Genomic DNA, 21421 nt, shown 5'->3' with positions numbered 1-21421 from the left:
TATACATTTTTATTCGTCAAGCTTAATGATATTGACTTGATAATTGGTATACAATATTATCATGACAAGTTACCGATCAGGTTGTAATTTTGTTTTGGTCTGATGATTTTTTGCAGCGTTATGGTCCTTGGGCTAAGAAAACTTACTTAAATAATCAGTTTTCAACACTTTTTAGCTCACCTGGCCTAAAAGGCCATGTGAGCTTTTCTCATCACTTGGCGTCCGTCGTCGTCGTCGTCGTCGTCGACGTCGTCGTCGTCGTCGTCGTTAACAATTTTTCAAACATCTTCTCCTCTGAAACTACTGAATGGATTTGAATGAAACTTAACATGATTGTTCCTTAGTATATCCTGCACAAAATGTGCGCTTCGATTTTTGATCCGTCAAAAAACATGGCCGCCGTTACTTTAAATAGAACATAGGGGTCAAATGCAGTTTTTGGCTTATATCTCAAAAACGAAAGCATTTAGAGCAAATCTGACATGGGGTAAAAATGTTCATTAGGTCAAGATCTATCAGCCCTGAAAATTTCAGATGAATCAAACAAACCATTGTTGGGTTGCTGCCACTTAATTGGTAATTTTAAGGAAATTTTGCAGTTTTTGGTCATTATCTTGAATATTATTATAGATAAAGATAAACTGTAAACAGCAAAAAAGATCAGCAAAGTAAGATCTACAAATAAGTTAATATGACCAAAATTGTCAATTGACCCCTTAAGGGGTTATTGTCCTTTAATGACAATTTTTCACAATTTGTTCATCATATTTGCTAACTTTAAAAAATCTTCTCCTCTGAAACTACTGAATGGATTTGGTTAAAACTTAGCATGATTGTTCCTTAGATTATCCTGCACAGAGTGTGCTTTGATTTTTGATCCGTCAAAAAACATGGCCGCCGTTACTTAAAATAGAACATAGGGGTCAAATGCAGTTTTTGGCTTATATCTCAAAAACGAAAGCATTTAGAGCAAATCTGACATGGAGTAAAAATGTTCATTAGGTCAAGATCTATCAGCCCTGAAATTTTCAGATGAATCAAGCAAACCATTGTTGGGTTGCTGCCACTTAATTGGTAATTTTAAGGAAATTTTGCAGTTTTTGGTCATTATCTTGAATATTATTATAGATAAAGATAAACTGTAAACAGCAAAAAAGATCAGCAAAGTAAGATCTACAAATAAGTTAATATGACCAAAATTGTCAATTGACCCCTTAAGGGGTTATTGTCCTTTAATGACAATTTTTCACAATTTGTTCATCATATTTGCTAACTTTAAAAAATCTTCTCCTCTGAAACTACTGAATGGATTTGGTTAAAACTTAGCATGGTTGTTCCTTAGATTATCCTGCACAAAGTGTGTGCTTTGATTTTTGATCCGTCAAAAAACATGGCCGCCGTTACTTAAAATAGAACATAGGGGTCAAATGCAGTTTTTGGCTTATATCTCAAAAACGAAAGCATTTAGAGCAAATCTGACATGGAGTAAAAATGTTCATTAGGTCAATATCTAACAGCCCTGAAATTTTCAGATGAATCAAACATCCAATTGTTGGGTTGCTGCCACTTAATTGGTAATTTTAAGGAAATTTTGCAGTTTTTGGTCATTATCTTGAATATTATTATAGATAAAGATAAACTGTAAACAGCAAATATGATCAGCAAAGTAAGATCTACAAATAAGTCAATTTGACCAAAATTGTCAATTGACCTCTTTAGGAGTTATTGCCCTTTAAAGACTTTTTTCACAATTTGTTCATCATGTTGACTTACTTTAAAAAATCTTCTCTTATGAAACTGCTGTATCAATTTCAGCCAAACTTAGGCTAAATGAGTTTCAGAGTTTCAGAGTATCTAGTATAAATTTTATATTTCATTTCCTTGTATGTCAAGAAACATAGCTCCTATGGCTAAAATAGAACATAGGAGAAAATGATTTTTTTTTTGCTTTTGAAGAAAATAGGACGATTCAAAGAACATTTAAATAAATTGAAAAGCCAAAATAATCATTGATGAGAGATTAAACCAAAAAAATTCAGATGAGCGATTCAGGCTCTTGAGAGCCTCTTGTTTGTCATGCTTGTGTATATTTACTTGATATATGTTTAAACCATGACAAGTTACAGATTAAATTTGCATTGTTTTTCAATACCATGAATGTTTAATCTGTAGGGGACTATGTATTGCCATGCAATACTCTCAGAATGTTTGTTAAACAGTACATGATTAGAAAATACAATTTTTTTATAAACAAATATAGGATAATCTTATCCAGCAGTGACCTTGTATTCATTTCAACAAACTTTTATGTTAAGCTCAAAATAGAGATGAGCACTCGTTTTTATCAAATTAGATTTTCTAACAGCATAACTAATGACAAACGGGTCACTCTGAAGATCACTTGTTTTATCTATTTTCATAAACAGTGTCTCTTCAATTTCTTATTATTTAAACAAATGTTTAATTTCAAGGATACAGAAAGAAAGAAATTGTTATAAACGTTTTCTTAACTTTATTATAACTTAAGATAATTTTAGATGAGGAAGAATGGTTTTGTTAGCAGGAAATTAGTCGAAAATTTATGTTTTCCTCTTAGCTTTTTTCAATAAATTTTCATTGACATCTTTTTTATTTCAAATAATAATATTCATATACTTTTATCATTTTACTTATTCCTTTTTTTATTTGAAATTCTAATATTTGTCATAAAGTGATTTCAGAGACTTTAGTCTGCATGTTTAGTTATATTCCAATGATAATGTATTAGATTGAGTCTTGAAGAATTTACTCTTGTGAAATGTGTTACTTAAAAGTTTAGATTGAGTCTTGAAGAATTTACTCTTTTGAAATGTGTTACTTAAAAGTTTAGATTGAGTCTTGAAGAATTTACTCTTGTGAAATGTGTTACTTAAAAGTTTAAAAACTAGGCGTTTGTCGTTTATATATTTGTGCTTTTGCAAAACTATTTTGAGTTGGATACTAGAATATTGATATGAACGACTTTATGAAATAATTGTGGATACACATGTATGCTAATTGAATTGTTACACGGCTAGTGCAAATGCAAGTAGAGTGTTGAGTTTTTTCTATGAGCTAAACCAAACTGAAGAAAACTACGTTTGCTATACACATTTCTAAGTAAAAGTCTGTAATATTACATCTTTTTTGAGTAGTTAAGTTTAATATTTCAGGATGATCTCTACAGTCAGCATTACAGCAAAGTTGGTGTGTTTTTTGCCTCGATTCCAAACTTTTCTGATTTCTATATTGAACTTGATGCCAATAATCAAGGAGTGGAGTGTTTACGTGTTTTAAATGAAATTATTGTTGATTTTGACGAGGTAAAGTATTCACTCTTTGAAATTAAACATAGTAAATACTATGGAGCAGTTATAATTAAAGGGATAGAAATTTTGTTAAACTTCCTTAACAGTAAATATTATGAGAAGGACAAATCTTCAAAAATGTCACATTACCAAAATCATCAATTGACTCGTACGTTATTATGCTTTAACAAGTTTTGCGTTTTAGCAGGAAACGGTTGGAAATTTAAACTATTTTTTAATTGCATCGAATTAATTTTAGTCAAATATTTTAGCTCACCCTCTAGACTTCTTTTTTTTAAACTTGTAAGTACGTGCATGAAACTTTGTTTGTTATATTTCAGGCTCTTAACGAACCACGATTCCGTGCAATAGACAAGATTAAAACAATTGGAAGCACTTACATGGGAGCAGTTGGTCTAATGCCAGAAATGAAAATTCAGGTATATTACTCAGCTGCTTGAATCAAAAAGTTAGATTTTATCGCTACTGTTCAGGTCTAAATATGTTCGATTTTTTAGCCATGGCGTTGTCAATTTATTTTCGGTCTATGTGTTTGACTGTCCCTCTGGTATCTTTACTTCTGAGTCCACAGTATTAAATTTAGTAATAAAGACTTTTAGACGATTTTAATCATTATTACTGACAGCATGGAGTTTCTTGACACTGTAATGGTTTATTTATAAAGCGCGAATAATACACTACACCGATGAATTATATTTGTTGTAAAAAAACGACCCAACATGGTATGATATTATGGGAATTTTAACTTTCACATCACTTTCAAATTGTGTTGATGCTAATCAATTATACATGGAATACTAAAAAAAACATTTTTCCACAAGTTGAGTAGGATCTGATTACCCTTCAGTGTACCTGAGATCACCTCACGTTTTTGGTCGTGTATGTTTTCCTTAGTCTTAAGATTTTATGTTGTGTCTTTTTACTGTTGTTTGAGTGTCATTTTGTTTTTGCAATGTCCTCTTTGGTATCTTTAGCATCTCTTTTATGATAAGTTTATCACATTAAAGAATGTCACAGTATTGTCACTGACATTATCTTCAAATAATAATGTACGTGCTTGCAGGTGACTAGGAATGCCGAACAGTTATCTGGCTTAGAAAGGCAAGAAATAAGACACTTATTTTATTTATCCATGAATATGCTGTGTTTAGTGTAAAAGTAACAGAATCTAAGTCAGGGTCATAAAATATGTTTAAAGATTGTCAAGGTTGAGAACGCGTAGTAATTAAACGATTACGTAACTTTCCGCTATATAGATGATGTTCTTTCACTAAACAATTCAAAATTTGGTGACTATGTGAAACGCATCTATCCCATTGAACTAGAGATAAAGGATACTACAGATACAGTTAAGTCGGCTTCATATCTTGACTTACATCTAGAAATTGACAATGAGGGTCGGTTGAAAACAAAACTTTACGACAAAAGATATGATTGCAGCTTTCCAATTGTGAACTTTCCATTTCTAAGACGCAACATTCCAGCAGGACCTGCATACGGGGTATATGTCTACCAATTGATACGATATTCCCGTGCTTGCATGTCCTATCATGATTTTCTTGATAGAGGGTTGCTGCTTACAAGGAAGCTATTAAACCAAGAGTTCCAAATGGTGAAGTTGAAATCATCCCTTCGTAAATTTTACGGACGCCATCACGAGTTTCACAAATGATATCGAATATGTTCCTTACGTCGTAACTACAATTCCCTTCCCTTTCATGAATGTGACCTACCGAATTAAAATTTTGTAATCACATAAGCAACACGACGGGTGCCACATGTGGAGGAGGATCTGCTTACCCTTCCGGAACACCTGAGATCACCCCTAGTTTTTGGTGGGGTTCGTGTTGTTTATTCTTTAGTTTTCTATGTTGTGTCATGTTTACTATTGTTTTTCTGTTTGTCTTTTTCATTTTTAGCCATGGCGTTGTCAGTTTGATTTGGATTTATGAGTTTGACTGTCCCTTAGGTATCTTTCGTCCCTCTTTTAAATGAGTGTGAGTTTTATATTCAAATAGGGCTATCAGGATCGGACATAAGAACATTGTCCAACTCGAATAATTTATTGTTAATGAGCTATTAATTATGTTTTCTAATTTAAGCAAGAGTTATTATAGAGAATATTTAAATGAAAATAATTGAAATCATATATTCAAAACAATCCTGAGAATTTATACTTTCAATATAGACTGGCGTCATATTTGAAGAATGTTTTCTACAGTGGAGGGAAACGCTTCTGACATTTGTTCTAAGTGAAGAGCTTCCAGACAAAAATTTGTTTATCATATATATTTTGTGTATTTGTAATGATTTCTAATGTCGTTTTAACTCGCATTGTCGTCATTAAGACAGCGTTATAATTCTGTTATGTATAATCAATTTAATTACGTTAAAACGCATGTAAAAAGTCATCAAAGATACTAAGATTCCCATTTAGTACTCCAGTCGCGTATTTCGACTAATTGAGACTCGTTAATGTCACTCTTTTCAAAACAGGTGGAAGGTCAAATAAATAAAGCTGTTTAATATGAGCAATGAAAATCAAATTTTCCAATTGATGGTTATTGGAATCAGATAAATGTCAATCAATTAAAAAAAACAATCATTTTAACAATTTATTATCAATGAAAGATATCACTTATGAAATAGTGATTTAGATGTACACAATGTACAGTTCATGATTTGCAACGTTATTTACCAAAACTTATAAACATTTTTTTCATTTGACCTTATGCTAATTTTGATGGGTTTTTTTTATGAAGTAGGCTTATTAACAAGTAACCTGTTTATTTTATATTTGTAATTACGGGTATGACGTATGTTTTGATATGAAATGTTATTGACTTTTAATCAGAATGAACATATGGGCTTTTTTTTGAAGGCCGTATGGTGACGGATAGTTTTTAATTTCTGTGTAATTTGGTCTTTTGTGGAGAGTTGTCTCAATGGCAATCATACCACATCTTTTTTTTTATATTTTCGTTTTTTCAACAAATGCAGTTATTTGTACCTCACGTTTGCAGTGATGTATTTTCTATTAAAACTACACATCTCTTCTGATAAATTGTTATGTCTCCAGTTGGGAAAATCTTGTCCGCTTCCATTTGATTGAAACTGTTCCAACTCAGTTGTATTCTATTCGATTTACTAGTTTATAAATTTGTCCATTTGTTTTTTTAATTTGGTTTTATGGACTCCCTTTTTAGCTCACCTGGCCTTAAAGGCCATGTGAGCTTTTCTCATCACTTGGCGTCCGTCGTCGTCGTCGTCGACGTCGTCGTCGTCGTTAACAATTTTTCAAACATCTTCTCCTCTGAAACTACTGAATGGATTTGAATGAAACTTAGCATGATTGTTCCTTAGAGTATCCTGCACAAAGTGTGTGCTTCGATTTTTGATCCGTCAAAAAACATGGCCGCCGTTACTTAAAATAGAACATAGGGGTCAAATGCAGTTTTTGGCTTATATCTCAAAAACGAAAGCATTTAGAGCAAATCTGACATGGGGTAAAAATGTTCATTAGGTCAAGATCTATCAGCCCTGACATTTTCAGATGAATCAAACAAACCATTGTTAGGTTGCTGCCACTTAATTGGTAATTTTAAGGAAATTTTGCAGTTTTTGGTCATTATCTTGAATATTATTATAGATAAAGATAAACTGTAAACAGCAAAAATGATCAGCAAAGTAAGATCTACAAATAAGTTAAAATGACCAAAATTGTCAATTGACCCCTTAAGGGGTTATTGTCCTTTAATGACAATTTTTCACAATTTGTTCATCATATTTGCTAACTTTAAAAAATCTTCTCCTCTGAAACTGCTGAATGAATTTGGATGAAACTTAGCATGATTGTTCCTTAGAGTATCCTGCACAAAGTGTGTGCTTCGATTTTTGATCCGTCAAAAAACATGGCCGCTGTTACTTAAAATAGAACATAGGGGTCAAATGCAGTTTTTTGCTTATATCTCAAAAACGAAAGCATTTAGAGCAAATCTGACATAGGGTAAAAATGTTCATTAGGTCAAGATCTATCAGCCCTGAATTTTTTAGATGAATCAAATTAACCACTTAATTGGTAATTTTAAGGAAATTTTGCAGTTTTTGGTCATTATCTTGAATATTATTATAGATACAGATAAACTGTCAATAGCAAAAATGTTAAGCAAAGTAAGATCTACAAATAAGTCAATTTGACCAAAATTGTCAATTGACCTCTTAAGGAGTTATTGCCCTTTAAAGACTTTTTTTCACAATTTGTTCATCATGTTCACTTACTTTAAAAAATCTTCTCCTTTGAAACTGCTGTATCAATTTCAGCCAAACTTAGGCTAAATGAGTTTTAGAGTTTCAGAGTATCTAGTATAAATTTTATATTTCATTTCCTTGTATGTCAAGAAACATAGCTCCTATGGCTAAAATAGAACATAGGAGAAAATGAATTTTTTTTTTGCTTTTGAAGAAAATAGGACGATTCAAAGAACATTTAAATAACTTGAAAAGCCAAAATAATCATTGATATGAGATTAAACCCCAAAAAAATCAGGTGAGCGATTCAGGCTCTTGAGAGCCTCTTGTTTAGCTCACCTGGCCTAAAAGGCCATGTGAGCTTTTCTCATCACTTGGCGTCCGTCGTCGTCGTCGTCGTCGTCGTCGTCGTCGTCGTCGTCGTCTGTCGTCGTTAACAATTTTTCAAACATCTTCTCCTCTGAAAGTACTAAATGGATTTGAATGAAACTTAGCATGATTGTTCCTTAGATTATCCTGCACAAAGTGTGTGTTTCGATTTTTGATCCGTCACAAAACATGGCCGCCGTTACTTAAAATAGAACATAGGGGTCAAATGCAGTTTTTGGCTTATATCTCAAAAACGAAAGCATTTAGAGCAAATCTGACATGGGGTAAAAATGTTCATTAGGTCAAGATCTATCAGCCCTGAAATTTTCAGATGAATCAAACAAACCATTGTTGGGTTGCTGCCACTTAATGGTAATTTTAAGAAATTTTGCAGTTTTTGGTCATTATCTTGAATATTATTATAGATAAAGATAACCTGTAAATAGCAAAAATTATCAGCAAAGTAAGATCTACAAATAAGTTAATATGACCAAAATTGTCAATTGACTCCTTAAGGGGTTATTGTCCTTTAATGACAATTTTTCACAATTTGTTCATCATATTTGCTAACTTTAAAAAATCTTCTCCTCTGAAACTGCTGAATGAATTTGGATGAAACTTAGCATGATTGTTCCTTAGAGTATCCTGCACAAAGTGTGTGCTTCGATTTTTGATCCGTCAAAAAACATGGCCGCTGTTACTTAAAATAGAACATAGGGGTCAAATGCAGTTTTTTGCTTATATCTCAAAAACGAAAGCATTTAGAGCAAATCTGACATAGGGTAAAAATGTTCATTAGGTCAAGATCTATCAGCCCTGAAATTTTTAGATGAATCAAATTAACCACTTAATTGGTAATTTTAAGGAAATTTTGCAGTTTTTGGTCATTATCTTGAATATTATTATAGATACAGATAAACTGTCAATAGCAAAAATGTTAAGCAAAGTAAGATCTACAAATAAGTCAATTTGACCAAAATTGTCAATTGACCTCTTAAGGAGTTATTGCCCTTTAAAGACTTTTTTTCACAATTTGTTCATCATGTTCACTTACTTTAAAAAATCTTCTCCTTTGAAACTGCTGTATCAATTTCAGCCAAACTTAGGCTAAATGAGTTTTAGAGTTTCAGAGTATCTAGTATAAATTTTATATTTCATTTCCTTGTATGTCAAGAAACATAGCTCCTATGGCTAAAATAGAACATAGGAGAAAATGAATTTTTTTTTTGCTTTTGAAGAAAATAGGACGATTCAAAGAACATTTAAATAACTTGAAAAGCCAAAATAATCATTGATATGAGATTAAACCCCAAAAAAATCAGGTGAGCGATTCAGGCTCTTGAGAGCCTCTTGTTTAGCTCACCTGGCCTAAAAGGCCATGTGAGCTTTTCTCATCACTTGGCGTCCGTCGTCGTCGTCGTCGTCGTCGTCGTCGTCGTCTGTCGTCGTTAACAATTTTTCAAACATCTTCTCCTCTGAAAGTACTAAATGGATTTGAATGAAACTTAGCATGATTGTTCCTTAGATTATCCTGCACAAAGTGTGTGTTTCGATTTTTGATCCGTCACAAAACATGGCCGCCGTTACTTAAAATAGAACATATTGGTCAAATGCAGTTTTTGGCTTATATCTCAAAAACGAAAGCATTTAGAGCAAATCTGACATGGGGTAAAAATGTTCATTAGGTCAAGATCTATCAGCCCTGAAATTTTCAGATGAATCAAACAAACCATTGTTGGGTTGCTGCCACTTAATGGTAATTTTAAGAAATTTTGCAGTTTTTGGTCATTATCTTGAATATTATTATAGATAAAGATAACCTGTAAATAGCAAAAATTATCAGCAAAGTAAGATCTACAAATAAGTTAATATGACCAAAATTGTCAATTGACTCCTTAAGGGGTTATTGTCCTTTAATGACAATTTTTCACAATTTGTTCATCATATTTGCTAACTTTAAAAAATCTTCTCCTCTGAAACTACTGAATGGATTTTAATGAAACTTAGCATGATTGTTCCTTAGATTATCCTGCACAAAGTGTGTGCTTCGATTTTTGATCCGTCAAAAAACATGGCCGCCGTTACTTAAAATAGAACATAGGGGTCAAATGCAGTTTTTGGCTTATATCTCAAAAACGAAAGCATTTAGAGCAAATCTGACTGGAGTAAAAATGTTCATTAGGTCAAGATCTATCAGCCCTGAAATTTTCAGATGAATCAAACAAACCATTGTTGGGTTGCTGCCACTTAATGGTAATTTTAAGAAATTTTGCAGTTTTTGGTCATTATCTTGAATATTATTATAGATAAAGATAACCTGTAAATAGCAAAAATTATCAGCAAAGTAAGATCTACAAATAAGTTAATATGACCAAAATTGTCAATTGACTCCTTAAGGGGTTATTGTCCTTTAATGACAATTTTTCACAATTTGTTCATCATATTTGCTAACTTTAAAAAATCTTCTCCTCTGAAACTGCTGAATGAATTTGGATGAAACTTAGCATGATTGTTCCTTAGAGTATCCTGCACAAAGTGTGTGCTTCGATTTTTGATCCGTCAAAAAACATGGCCGCTGTTACTTAAAATAGAACATAGGGGTCAAATGCAGTTTTTTGCTTATATCTCAAAAACGAAAGCATTTAGAGCAAATCTGACATAGGGTAAAAATGTTCATTAGGTCAAGATCTATCAGCCCTGAAATTTTTAGATGAATCAAATTAACCACTTAATTGGTAATTTTAAGGAAATTTTGCAGTTTTTGGTCATTATCTTGAATATTATTATAGATACAGATAAACTGTCAATAGCAAAAATGTTAAGCAAAGTAAGATCTACAAATAAGTCAATTTGACCAAAATTGTCAATTGACCTCTTAAGGAGTTATTGCCCTTTAAAGACTTTTTTTCACAATTTGTTCATCATGTTCACTTACTTTAAAAAATCTTCTCCTTTGAAACTGCTGTATCAATTTCAGCCAAACTTAGGCTAAATGAGTTTTAGAGTTTCAGAGTATCTAGTATAAATTTTATATTTCATTTCCTTGTATGTCAAGAAACATAGCTCCTATGGCTAAAATAGAACATAGGAGAAAATGAATTTTTTTTTTGCTTTTGAAGAAAATAGGACAATTCAAAGAACATTTAAATAACTTGAAAAGCCAAAATAATCATTGATATGAGATTAAACCCCAAAAAAATCAGGTGAGCGATTCAGGCTCTTGAGAGCCTCTTGTTTAGCTCACCTGGCCTAAAAGGCCATGTGAGCTTTTCTCATCACTTGGCGTCCGTCGTCGTCGTCGTCGTCGTCGTCGTCGTCGTCGTCTGTCGTCGTTAACAATTTTTCAAACATCTTCTCCTCTGAAAGTACTAAATGGATTTGAATGAAACTTAGCATGATTGTTCCTTAGATTATCCTGCACAAAGTGTGTGTTTCGATTTTTGATCCGTCACAAAACATGGCCGCCGTTACTTAAAATAGAACATAGGGGTCAAATGCAGTTTTTGGCTTATATCTCAAAAACGAAAGCATTTAGAGCAAATCTGACATGGGGTAAAAATGTTCATTAGGTCAAGATCTATCAGCCCTGACATTTTCAGATGAATCAAACAAACCATTGTTAGGTTGCTGCCACTTAATTGGTAATTTTAAGGAAATTTTGCAGTTTTTGGTCATTATCTTGAATATTATTATAGATAAAGATAAACTGTAAACAGCAAAAATGATCAGCAAAGTAAGATCTACAAATAAGTTATAATGACCAAAATTGTCAATTGACCCCTTAAGGGGTTATTGTCCTTTAATGACAATTTTTCACAATTTGTTCATCATATTTGCTAACTTTAAAAAATCTTCTCCTCTGAAACTGCTGAATGAATTTGGATGAAACTTAGCATGATTGTTCCTTAGAGTATCCTGCACAAAGTGTGTGCTTCGATTTTTGATCCGTCAAAAAACATGGCCGCTGTTACTTAAAATAGAACATAGGGGTCAAATGCAGTTTTTTGCTTATATCTCAAAAACGAAAGCATTTAGAGCAAATCTGACATAGGGTAAAAATGTTCATTAGGTCAAGATCTATCAGCCCTGAAATTTTTAGATGAATCAAATTAACCACTTAATTGGTAATTTTAAGGAAATTTTGCAGTTTTTGGTCATTATCTTGAATATTATTATAGATACAGATAAACTGTCAATAGCAAAAATGTTAAGCAAAGTAAGATCTACAAATAAGTCAATTTGACCAAAATTGTCAATTGACCTCTTAAGGAGTTATTGCCCTTTAAAGACTTTTTTTCACAATTTGTTCATCATGTTCACTTACTTTAAAAAATCTTCTCCTTTGAAACTGCTGTATCAATTTCAGCCAAACTTAGGCTAAATGAGTTTTAGAGTTTCAGAGTATCTAGTATAAATTTTATATTTCATTTCCTTGTATGTCAAGAAACATAGCTCCTATGGCTAAAATAGAACATAGGAGAAAATGAATTTTTTTTTTGCTTTTGAAGAAAATAGGACGATTCAAAGAACATTTAAATAACTTGAAAAGCCAAAATAATCATTGATATGAGATTAAACCCCAAAAAAATCAGGTGAGCGATTCAGGCTCTTGAGAGCCTCTTGTTTAGCTCACCTGGCCTAAAAGGCCATGTGAGCTTTTCTCATCACTTGGCGTCCGTCGTCGTCGTCGTCGTCGTCGTCGTCGTCGTCTGTCGTCGTTAACAATTTTTCAAACATCTTCTCCTCTGAAAGTACTAAATGGATTTGAATGAAACTTAGCATGATTGTTCCTTAGATTATCCTGCACAAAGTGTGTGTTTCGATTTTTGATCCGTCACAAAACATGGCCGCCGTTACTTAAAATAGAACATATTGGTCAAATGCAGTTTTTGGCTTATATCTCAAAAACGAAAGCATTTAGAGCAAATCTGACATGGGGTAAAAATGTTCATTAGGTCAAGATCTATCAGCCCTGAAATTTTCAGATGAATCAAACAAACCATTGTTGGGTTGCTGCCACTTAATGGTAATTTTAAGAAATTTTGCAGTTTTTGGTCATTATCTTGAATATTATTATAGATAAAGATAACCTGTAAATAGCAAAAATTATCAGCAAAGTAAGATCTACAAATAAGTTAATATGACCAAAATTGTCAATTGACTCCTTAAGGGGTTATTGTCCTTTAATGACAATTTTTCACAATTTGTTCATCATATTTGCTAACTTTAAAAAATCTTCTCCTCTGAAACTACTGAATGGATTTTAATGAAACTTAGCATGATTGTTCCTTAGATTATCCTGCACAAAGTGTGTGCTTCGATTTTTGATCCGTCAAAAAACATGGCCGCCGTTACTTAAAATAGAACATAGGGGTCAAATGCAGTTTTTGGCTTATATCTCAAAAACGAAAGCATTTAGAGCAAATCTGACGGAGTAAAAATGTTCATTAGGTCAAGATCTATCAGCCCTGAAATTTTCAGATGAATCAAACAAACCATTGTTGGGTTGCTGCCACTTAATGGTAATTTTAAGAAATTTTGCAGTTTTTGGTCATTATCTTGAATATTATTATAGATAAAGATAAACTGTAAACAGCAAAAATGATCAGTAAAGTAAGATCTACAAATAAGTTAATATGACCAAAATTGTCAATTGACCCCTTAAGGGGTTATTGTCCTTTAATGACAATTTTTCACAATTTGTTCATCATATTTGCTAACTTTAAAAAATCTTCTCCTCTAAAACTACTAAACCAAATTCAATTAAACTTCAACTGAATGATCAGTAGGGTGTATAAAATAAATTTTGTGCTTTATTTTTTATTTCGTCAAAAAACATGGCCGTCATGGCTAAAAATAGAACACAGGGTAAAATGCAGTTTTTGGCTTATATCTCAAAAACTCCAGCATTTAGAGCAAATAAGACAAGAAGTTAAAGTATTTATTAGGTCAAGGTCTACCTGTCCTGAAATTTTCAGCCGAATTGGGTAACTGGTTTTTCAGGTATAATGCCCCTGAATTGATGATTTTAAAGAAATTTTGCAGTTTTTGGTTATTATCTTGAATATTATTATAGATACAGATAAACTGTTAATAGCAAAAATGTTAAGCAAAGTAAGATCAACAAATAAGTCAATTTGACCAAAATTGTCAATTGACCCCTTAAGGAGTTATTGCCCTTTAAAGACTTTTTTCACAATTTGTTCATCATGTTGACCTACTTTAAAAAAAATCTTCTCCTTTGAAACTGCTGTATCAATTTCTGCCAAACTTAGGCTAAATGAGTTTTAGAGTATCTAGTATAAATTTTATATTTCATTTCCTTGTATGTCAGAAACAGAGCTCCTATGGCTAAAATAGAACATAGGAGAAAAGGATTTTTTTTTTGCTTTTGAAGAAAATAGGACGATTCAAAGAACATTTAAATAAATTGAAAAGCCAAAATAATCATTGATGACAGATTTAACCAAAAAAATTAAGGTGAGCGATTCAGGCTCTTGAGAGCCTCTTGTTTTTAATTCACCCTTGAGTCTGGTATGTTTAGAACTTTTGTTTACTATCATTACAATCGTGTGTATGTTGGCCAAACTTTCGATTCTTAAACAAAAAACAATTAAAAGAAAATCTAGGTAGGTTATGTTGGTACAATAAGGGATAGATGTTCCCTACGAAATGCATTGATTTTGAGTGGTTCTCTAGCCAGTATAAATGTCTGTCACCAAGTCAAAATTATGACAGTTGTTATCCTTTAGTTTGATGTGTTTGAGCTTTTGATTTTGCCTCCTGGAAGTTTTTGTGATTTACTTTTTAGAAATATATCAGATTTACCTGCTTTTTGGTCATCACTGTTTACACATTGATATGATTATAATAATATAAATCATATATAGAAACAATTTGGACATATGAATAAGTTTTTGAATTCAAAGTGCCCTAGTCTGTTGAATATCAGGTTTCAACAACGAAAGCAATAGAATCAACTGTCGACTGGAAAAATATGTTACTCTGAAACTACTGAATATTTTGGAAGATAATAGTTAGAACACTCGGATGTTTCAATAGAGCTGACATTTAAAATACTATATTGTGGTTACAATTTGAGTTACACAGGGGCATATCTAGCTTTTCATTAGTGCACATATAACCTAATATTTATAAGCTATATCTAACATCGCATGGATGTTTCTATTAAACATTCTCGCTCCGGTGATGGCCAATGAATGGCCTTCTGTTGTTAATTTTGCTCTTTATTCGGGTTGATGTCTCTTTGACACATTCCCCATTTCCGTTCTCAATTTTATTAGAGAATACTAGTAATGCTAACTTTACATTTTTCTCATTATGGAATGTCATGTTGCAAATATAATTGCAAATATATATATATGCGAGTTCGACTCGGATGGATAGCATAGTCAATCGTATAACATCTCCTTATGTTTATGATTTTCACATGAATAAACCACATGGAAAGCTAAAGTTTACGTTCACAGAAAAATCATATATCTGATTATAAATGACATCAATTATGTCTTGTTTCACTGTTTCATCTTGGAATGCTTTTAACATCTGTTTAATATTATACCCTCCATTAGCTCTATGATACACAGCATACTTCATGGACATTTACATTAAGTATTATTTAATTATGAACATAACTCATGAAATGATACATACGTAATAGCAAGTCATAATATATTAATTTAATTGTACATGGTAAGCAGAAATGAAATAATTACATGTAACTCCTTTGAAAGCAGTTTGATAAAACAAAATATAGCATGGTGGACATTTTTAATTGAATCTTTCGCTGTTTCGTCGGAAAACGTATTACCCAAAACACATTTTTAAAAACGTCATTGGTAAAGCTGCTTATCAAAGGTCGCATATTTTACCTATATTGCTTATATTTTGTATGTCTAGGGACTATGGATCGTACTTTTTAATATTTTTGAATTCATGTTATTCTTATGTTTATATAGATAATATTGTTAGTTTCTCCGTTTGAATGGGTTTGCTCTAGTGATTTTTGGTCCCTTTACAGCTTTCTGTTCGGTGTGATTCAAAGCGCCGTGTTGAAGATCGTACTTTAACCTAAAATGGTTAACTTCTACAAATTGTGACTTGGATGAGAGAGTTGTCTCATTGGCACTCATACCACATCCTCTATATGTATTGTTGTCAAAAGAAAATATTTTCTCGTTTTAGGCTGACAGTGAGGTTTCAATGAGTAGTTACATGGAAATGTTGATAGAATTTATATTTACCATGAAGGAAAAATTACGAGTAATTAATGAGAATTCCTACAACAGCTTTGCCCTTAAAGTCGGTACGTATAGTATACAAGTATATTTAGTGTTAGGTAAAATTAGCTCAGTCGTGGCATTATGTTACTTATTTCTTGTTTTAATTTCCCTTTTGAAGTTCTTTTGGAAGGTTTCTTTTATGGAAACTAGAAAAGTCACATTTCGTGCTATTTTAATTTAAAAAATTTGTATATCACTGATTTTAGTGGACATATTAATGGATCATAAAATTAAAATTCAGTTATGAACACTTAGCATAGTATTGTATTGTAATCGCATGTTATTTTCTTGTTTTTGAAAGTGCATCATTTTTTCTCTCTAAATAAAGATATATATATAAAATTACAAATAATTATTTGATGTTTTTAAATTTATAAGCATTTTAACAACTTAGGTATATCTGTGTTTTAAAACTAAACTGCTTTTGAAATGCTTGCATGATCATGGAACTGTAATAAAATCAACGGTACCAAGTTTGTTGCACCAGATGCGCATTTCGACAATACATGTCTCTTCAGTGATGCTCGTGGCCAAAATATTTGAAATCCAAAGCTTATATAAAAGATGAAGAGCTATAATCCAAAAGGTCCAAAAAGTATAGCCAAATTCGTGAAAGGAATCAGAGCTTTGCATGAGGGAGATACATTCCTTAATTTATAATAATTTCTAATATTTTGTAACAGCAAATTTTAATAACACAAAAAATCCGTATTTTCATGCCAGTACCGAAGTACTGGCTACTGGGCTGGTGATACCCTGTAAATATACAAAACGATTACACGAATGTGCGTGTGGAAGTGGAAGATTACTTGTTAAATAATGCAATAAACTAAACGATTAATTTTGGTAGGTGCTAATATTGGACCTGTGGTAGCTGGAGTTATAGGAGCCAGAAAACCACAGTATGATATCTGGGGAAATACAGTCAATGTTGCAAGTAGAATGGAAAGTACTGGAAAACCAGACATTATTCAGGTAAACACATCTTCACTGCTCCATGTTCGATACTCGAGTAACGCTCGATAAATCAAATGAGTAATCGATTAGTAAAACCGAGTTGATATCCCTAATTCTTATACATCCTATACTCAAATATTCGGCTAGATGTGTTACTGATCTAGTTTAATCGCGGAAAGCGTTAAATATGCCTGACATTTTTATAAAGTGTTCTGGTTTTAATTTTTTTCCAGTAGTTAGTCGACACCACTGCTGGGGGAATTTCAATCCCAGAGGGTATCCTCAGTTCAGTTCAGTTATGACATTATTTATAACCAACCTTTCATATAAAATGTTCGTTTATAATTATTAATTATCGGGAAACAAAGGTTCCAACTTCCTCAGGCAAAATTCACCTTTTATGTATTGGGATATATTTGGGGTGCTTTTTTGGTCAATAGTTCTTCAACTGCTTTGGTTGCTACGCATTATTGGCTTTCACTTTTGACCGCTCATCTTGAGGTTTAGCCATAAAAGTGCCTCGGACTGATGAAACTTGTTACCGACCGTGCGATGGTTGTAAGGCCAGTCAAGGTCGTTAAACACTTCCATCATCAAATTTATTAAGTGTTGTTTTCGTGTTTGTCAACCAAATTTGAGGTGCATGATTCAGATCACTCATGATATAGTAATAGCCTATTTTGACATGTTTTACTTGGGTGTTTTCTTTGCTAATTGTCGCAAAAATAATTATAGACATGATGAAACTTTATTGCAAAACTGATCAGTGATACAAGGCCATAAAATATATCGACCGACATATAGATGATTTAATTAAAGAGATATGTTTCTCAAATGACGATGTTTACCTTTTTTGTGTTTTTTTGCCGACTTGTTCTCAAGAACCATATCACATAATTAATACAACAAAATGGATCAGTTTTCAGAATATATAAAACAAAATTATTAATAATCTCTTGAATTGATATGTTATTGAGATTCTTAACAGATATTGTCATAATAATCAATTATATCTCATGAAATGTAATCTATGCATTATGTCCCTAAATAGGAATATCAATTTTTTTATAACTATAGTATGTTTTCATTTTTATTTCAGGTAACCGAAGAAGTCTATAATTTACTGAAATTAAAGTACGTGTTTCAGTGCCGAGGCAAAATAAAAGTGAAAGGCAAAGGTGAAATGTTAACATATTTCTTACTTGGACGAAAAACTGGAAACGTTCAAAGTCCTTCATCCGTTGGTTCATTTAACAGCTCTCTTACTCTGCCTAGTTCTCCGGGATCTCCAGGAAGTTCATCAACCTATAATCGACCTTTACCCGAATTACCAGGCCAGCCGAGGCCACCATCTGCTGAGTCATCACAAAGCCACAATCCACAATCTGGAACTAACAGAAGCAGGGACGGGGTAACAAGAAATCCTAGTGCAGTTAGCTTGTCATCGCAAGACAGCACTACTGCGAAAGATTTTGGTCGAAATGACTCATTCAGATCTAATTCAAGATTACCACCGTGCTATGCTGCACTTGTAAGTGAAAGACAATCTACTATTGATAGTTCGAAGGGTTTACTAACACCACCTGGGAGTTTGAATCGAAAAAGAAGAAATAGTACTGATAGTCCACGAGCTATTACACGGAAAACTAGTAGTAATGCTCTATCACATTGCATATCTGGGCATATTTCAGAAGCCGAATCAACATATACACGGATGGATTCTCCTGAACTGCCAGCTGTACATTTTATGAATGTTAAATCACCTACAAGCCCACCTGTACAAAACTCAATGTTTCAAAATTTACAGAAATCAGACTCGAACACTGGTATTACTCGTGAAGATAATTATTCTGAGGTGCCAGGTTATGAAATGCCATATTTCGAACAACAAACACAATCTACTGGGAATGAACGCGAAGTTGCCAAAATAGAACAGTTACAAACGGCAAAGCCTAGGTCGTTAAACAAACAGTCTAAAATCCCACAACGAGTTGGTGTGTCAAGTCCTCCTCGTCCAAATAAACCTCCGCCCGAAAAGTCTTCGTCACATGGAGAAAGTCGGATTGATAGCATGTCATTGGCCAGACAATCACAAAATACGCCGCAATATGCCCAGATTCAGCCGATTCGAAAAGCTAAATTTGAAGTAGCAAAGCCGTTTGTGAGTTGTCCACCAATGACAAAACCTTGTCAAGTTGTAAATCCAACAGTTCCAATAATTCGGCCAACACCACTAGTTTTAACGGGCGCTGCGCCACCATTACATCATAAGATAAGGGCTGCGCCATACCAAAGACCACAAGGAGACTATGACTCTGCACTACATGCCATAACAGTTGATGCAGGGAATCAAACAGAGACATCAGAAATTTCACCAGAAAGAAAAGTAAAAATGAATGACATTTTAAAAGAATTGGGAAAAGTAATTAGGCCAGATGAACCAAATCGTCCAAAATTAAGTCGACAAAAACAGAAAAGAGAACGACCAATTTCTGGAAATGAGGATGTGTTTGTGACTGCAACATATAGAGAGCCAATCACAGCCAATGTAGCTAAAACACCATCACCGCTGACAAGTCCGCACATGTCTCCATCAAGTACTAACCAGCAATTGAGCAAACATTTCGTAGAGCAAACGTCTAATCCGTCATCGCCAGTTAAACATCATTCAAATGAACGTCGGGTTTCTGAGAGTTCAAGGGGAAGCAGTTGTTCATCCAGATCAACTCTCACTCCTACATCTGCCTTGGTCGTAAGCATTGATGGAAGGTCTATGTGTATAATGCCAAGTTCAAATTCACCGGATCAAGAACAACCACCACCTTTACCACTTCGAAGGGTACCGTCGGATATAACAAAAGAACGCACTGTTGAGGTTAAACCGTACAGCGACATTCGCAGGAGCAATTCAAGTCCAAGATTACGTCCAGTCACTTTCACGTCACCGAAAAAGCAGAGGAAAGAAGTACTTGCTGTACTTCCCCATTCAGACGATGACAAGGAATCTACCAGCTCAAAACCAATGAGTGATCAGTCTTCTGTACTGTTGCTACAACCGATAGAACTTAAACTCGCTCGACCAGCATTAGTAAAGCAATTATCTAGTCCGGATGAAAATAATGAACTATATACAAGAGCTTTTTTAGCAAGTGCAGATTACACGCCATCACATCTCAATCGAAACTTGTCTAGATCAAGTGATGTTTTGTACGGAATCCCGAAATGCCCTGCAACTCCTAAATTCCCAGTGCTTTCGACTGCAGCCTCGTCTTCACTTACTGAACTACTTCAAGAACTGGCTAGTGAACACCCTAATGCGAAACTGGAATCGTATCTTAGTCAACAGTACCCTGAACGCCCAGGAAAGAACATTCATGAAAATCGACATGTTGATCGAAATACACGGAAAAGTTTTCCACATGGGAAACCACCAGTGTGTAATGAAACCGTGAAACAGCGAATAGCTACACGTAACCAAGCAATTACAAGACGGAAACAGGGACCTTGCCCGAAAGATGTTTCATCACCTGAACATAGCGATGGCAGCGAGTTTGGAAAGTCACCACCCCAACCAAATCCTTTTCAAGTAAAAAGAAGAGGAAACTTTACGATGCCACCTCGTTATTGTAGAAGCTTAGATTATATACCAAGTGACAGAGAAGATGGGGCTTCGTCATGTACATCGTCTACTTATGGTAGTCCAAAAATGAGTCGTGCATATGCGGAGGTACTTCCATTATTTTCGAAGAAAATTGAACAATACCTTGCCGGAAGAAATGCTCTCGGAATTGATAGTCTGAGTATATCGTCAATAGCTAGCAGCAGTGAAATGTCAAGAAGTGACCCAAATATTAATATGGATTCGGGGTCAGCCGCATATGAATCTGAATATGACAATTACCGACCAGGAATGGCAAGTGACGAAGAGATTTTATTTGTCCCTGACCCAATTAGTGACACTGAAATCGACTATTTCGATGATATTAACATTGATAATATAACTGTGAGTGATTCGTTTAGTTTAGATATGCCTCTGTCGAGACTGACTAAAAAAATTACGGATGTGTAAATGCGTATAAACGTTGAACAATTAATACATTTGAAGTGTTAAGATGAGTATTAAGTGTTGATTGTGTGTATTTTTTAGATGTTTAAACTTGATTGTTGCAAAGATTATACATTCAAAAATCGTTACAC

General features: G+C 33.4%; 1 protein-coding gene across 1 annotated transcript in view; it reads left to right on the top strand.

Annotated features, from left to right (window-relative positions):
* LOC139513434 (adenylate cyclase type 1-like) overlaps positions 1 to 21421 on the top strand; it is a 74878-nt gene extending 53457 nt beyond the window's left edge. Inside the window, exons 17-21 of the mRNA XM_071301907.1 lie at positions 3192 to 3341; positions 3668 to 3766; positions 16170 to 16290; positions 17118 to 17242; positions 18324 to 21421. Of these exons, the coding sequence (XP_071158008.1) occupies positions 3192 to 3341; positions 3668 to 3766; positions 16170 to 16290; positions 17118 to 17242; positions 18324 to 21293 (3465 nt within the window). The 3' untranslated portion in view covers positions 21294 to 21421. The remainder of the gene's footprint in view (positions 1 to 3191; positions 3342 to 3667; positions 3767 to 16169; positions 16291 to 17117; positions 17243 to 18323) is intronic.

Source organism: Mytilus edulis, chromosome 2 (assembly GCF_963676685.1).
Source record: "Mytilus edulis chromosome 2, xbMytEdul2.2, whole genome shotgun sequence".
Lineage (NCBI taxonomy): Eukaryota > Metazoa > Mollusca > Bivalvia > Mytilida > Mytilidae > Mytilus > Mytilus edulis.
Note: the sequence above shows the minus strand (reverse complement) of the source record. Positions and strands in the feature narration are given on the sequence as shown.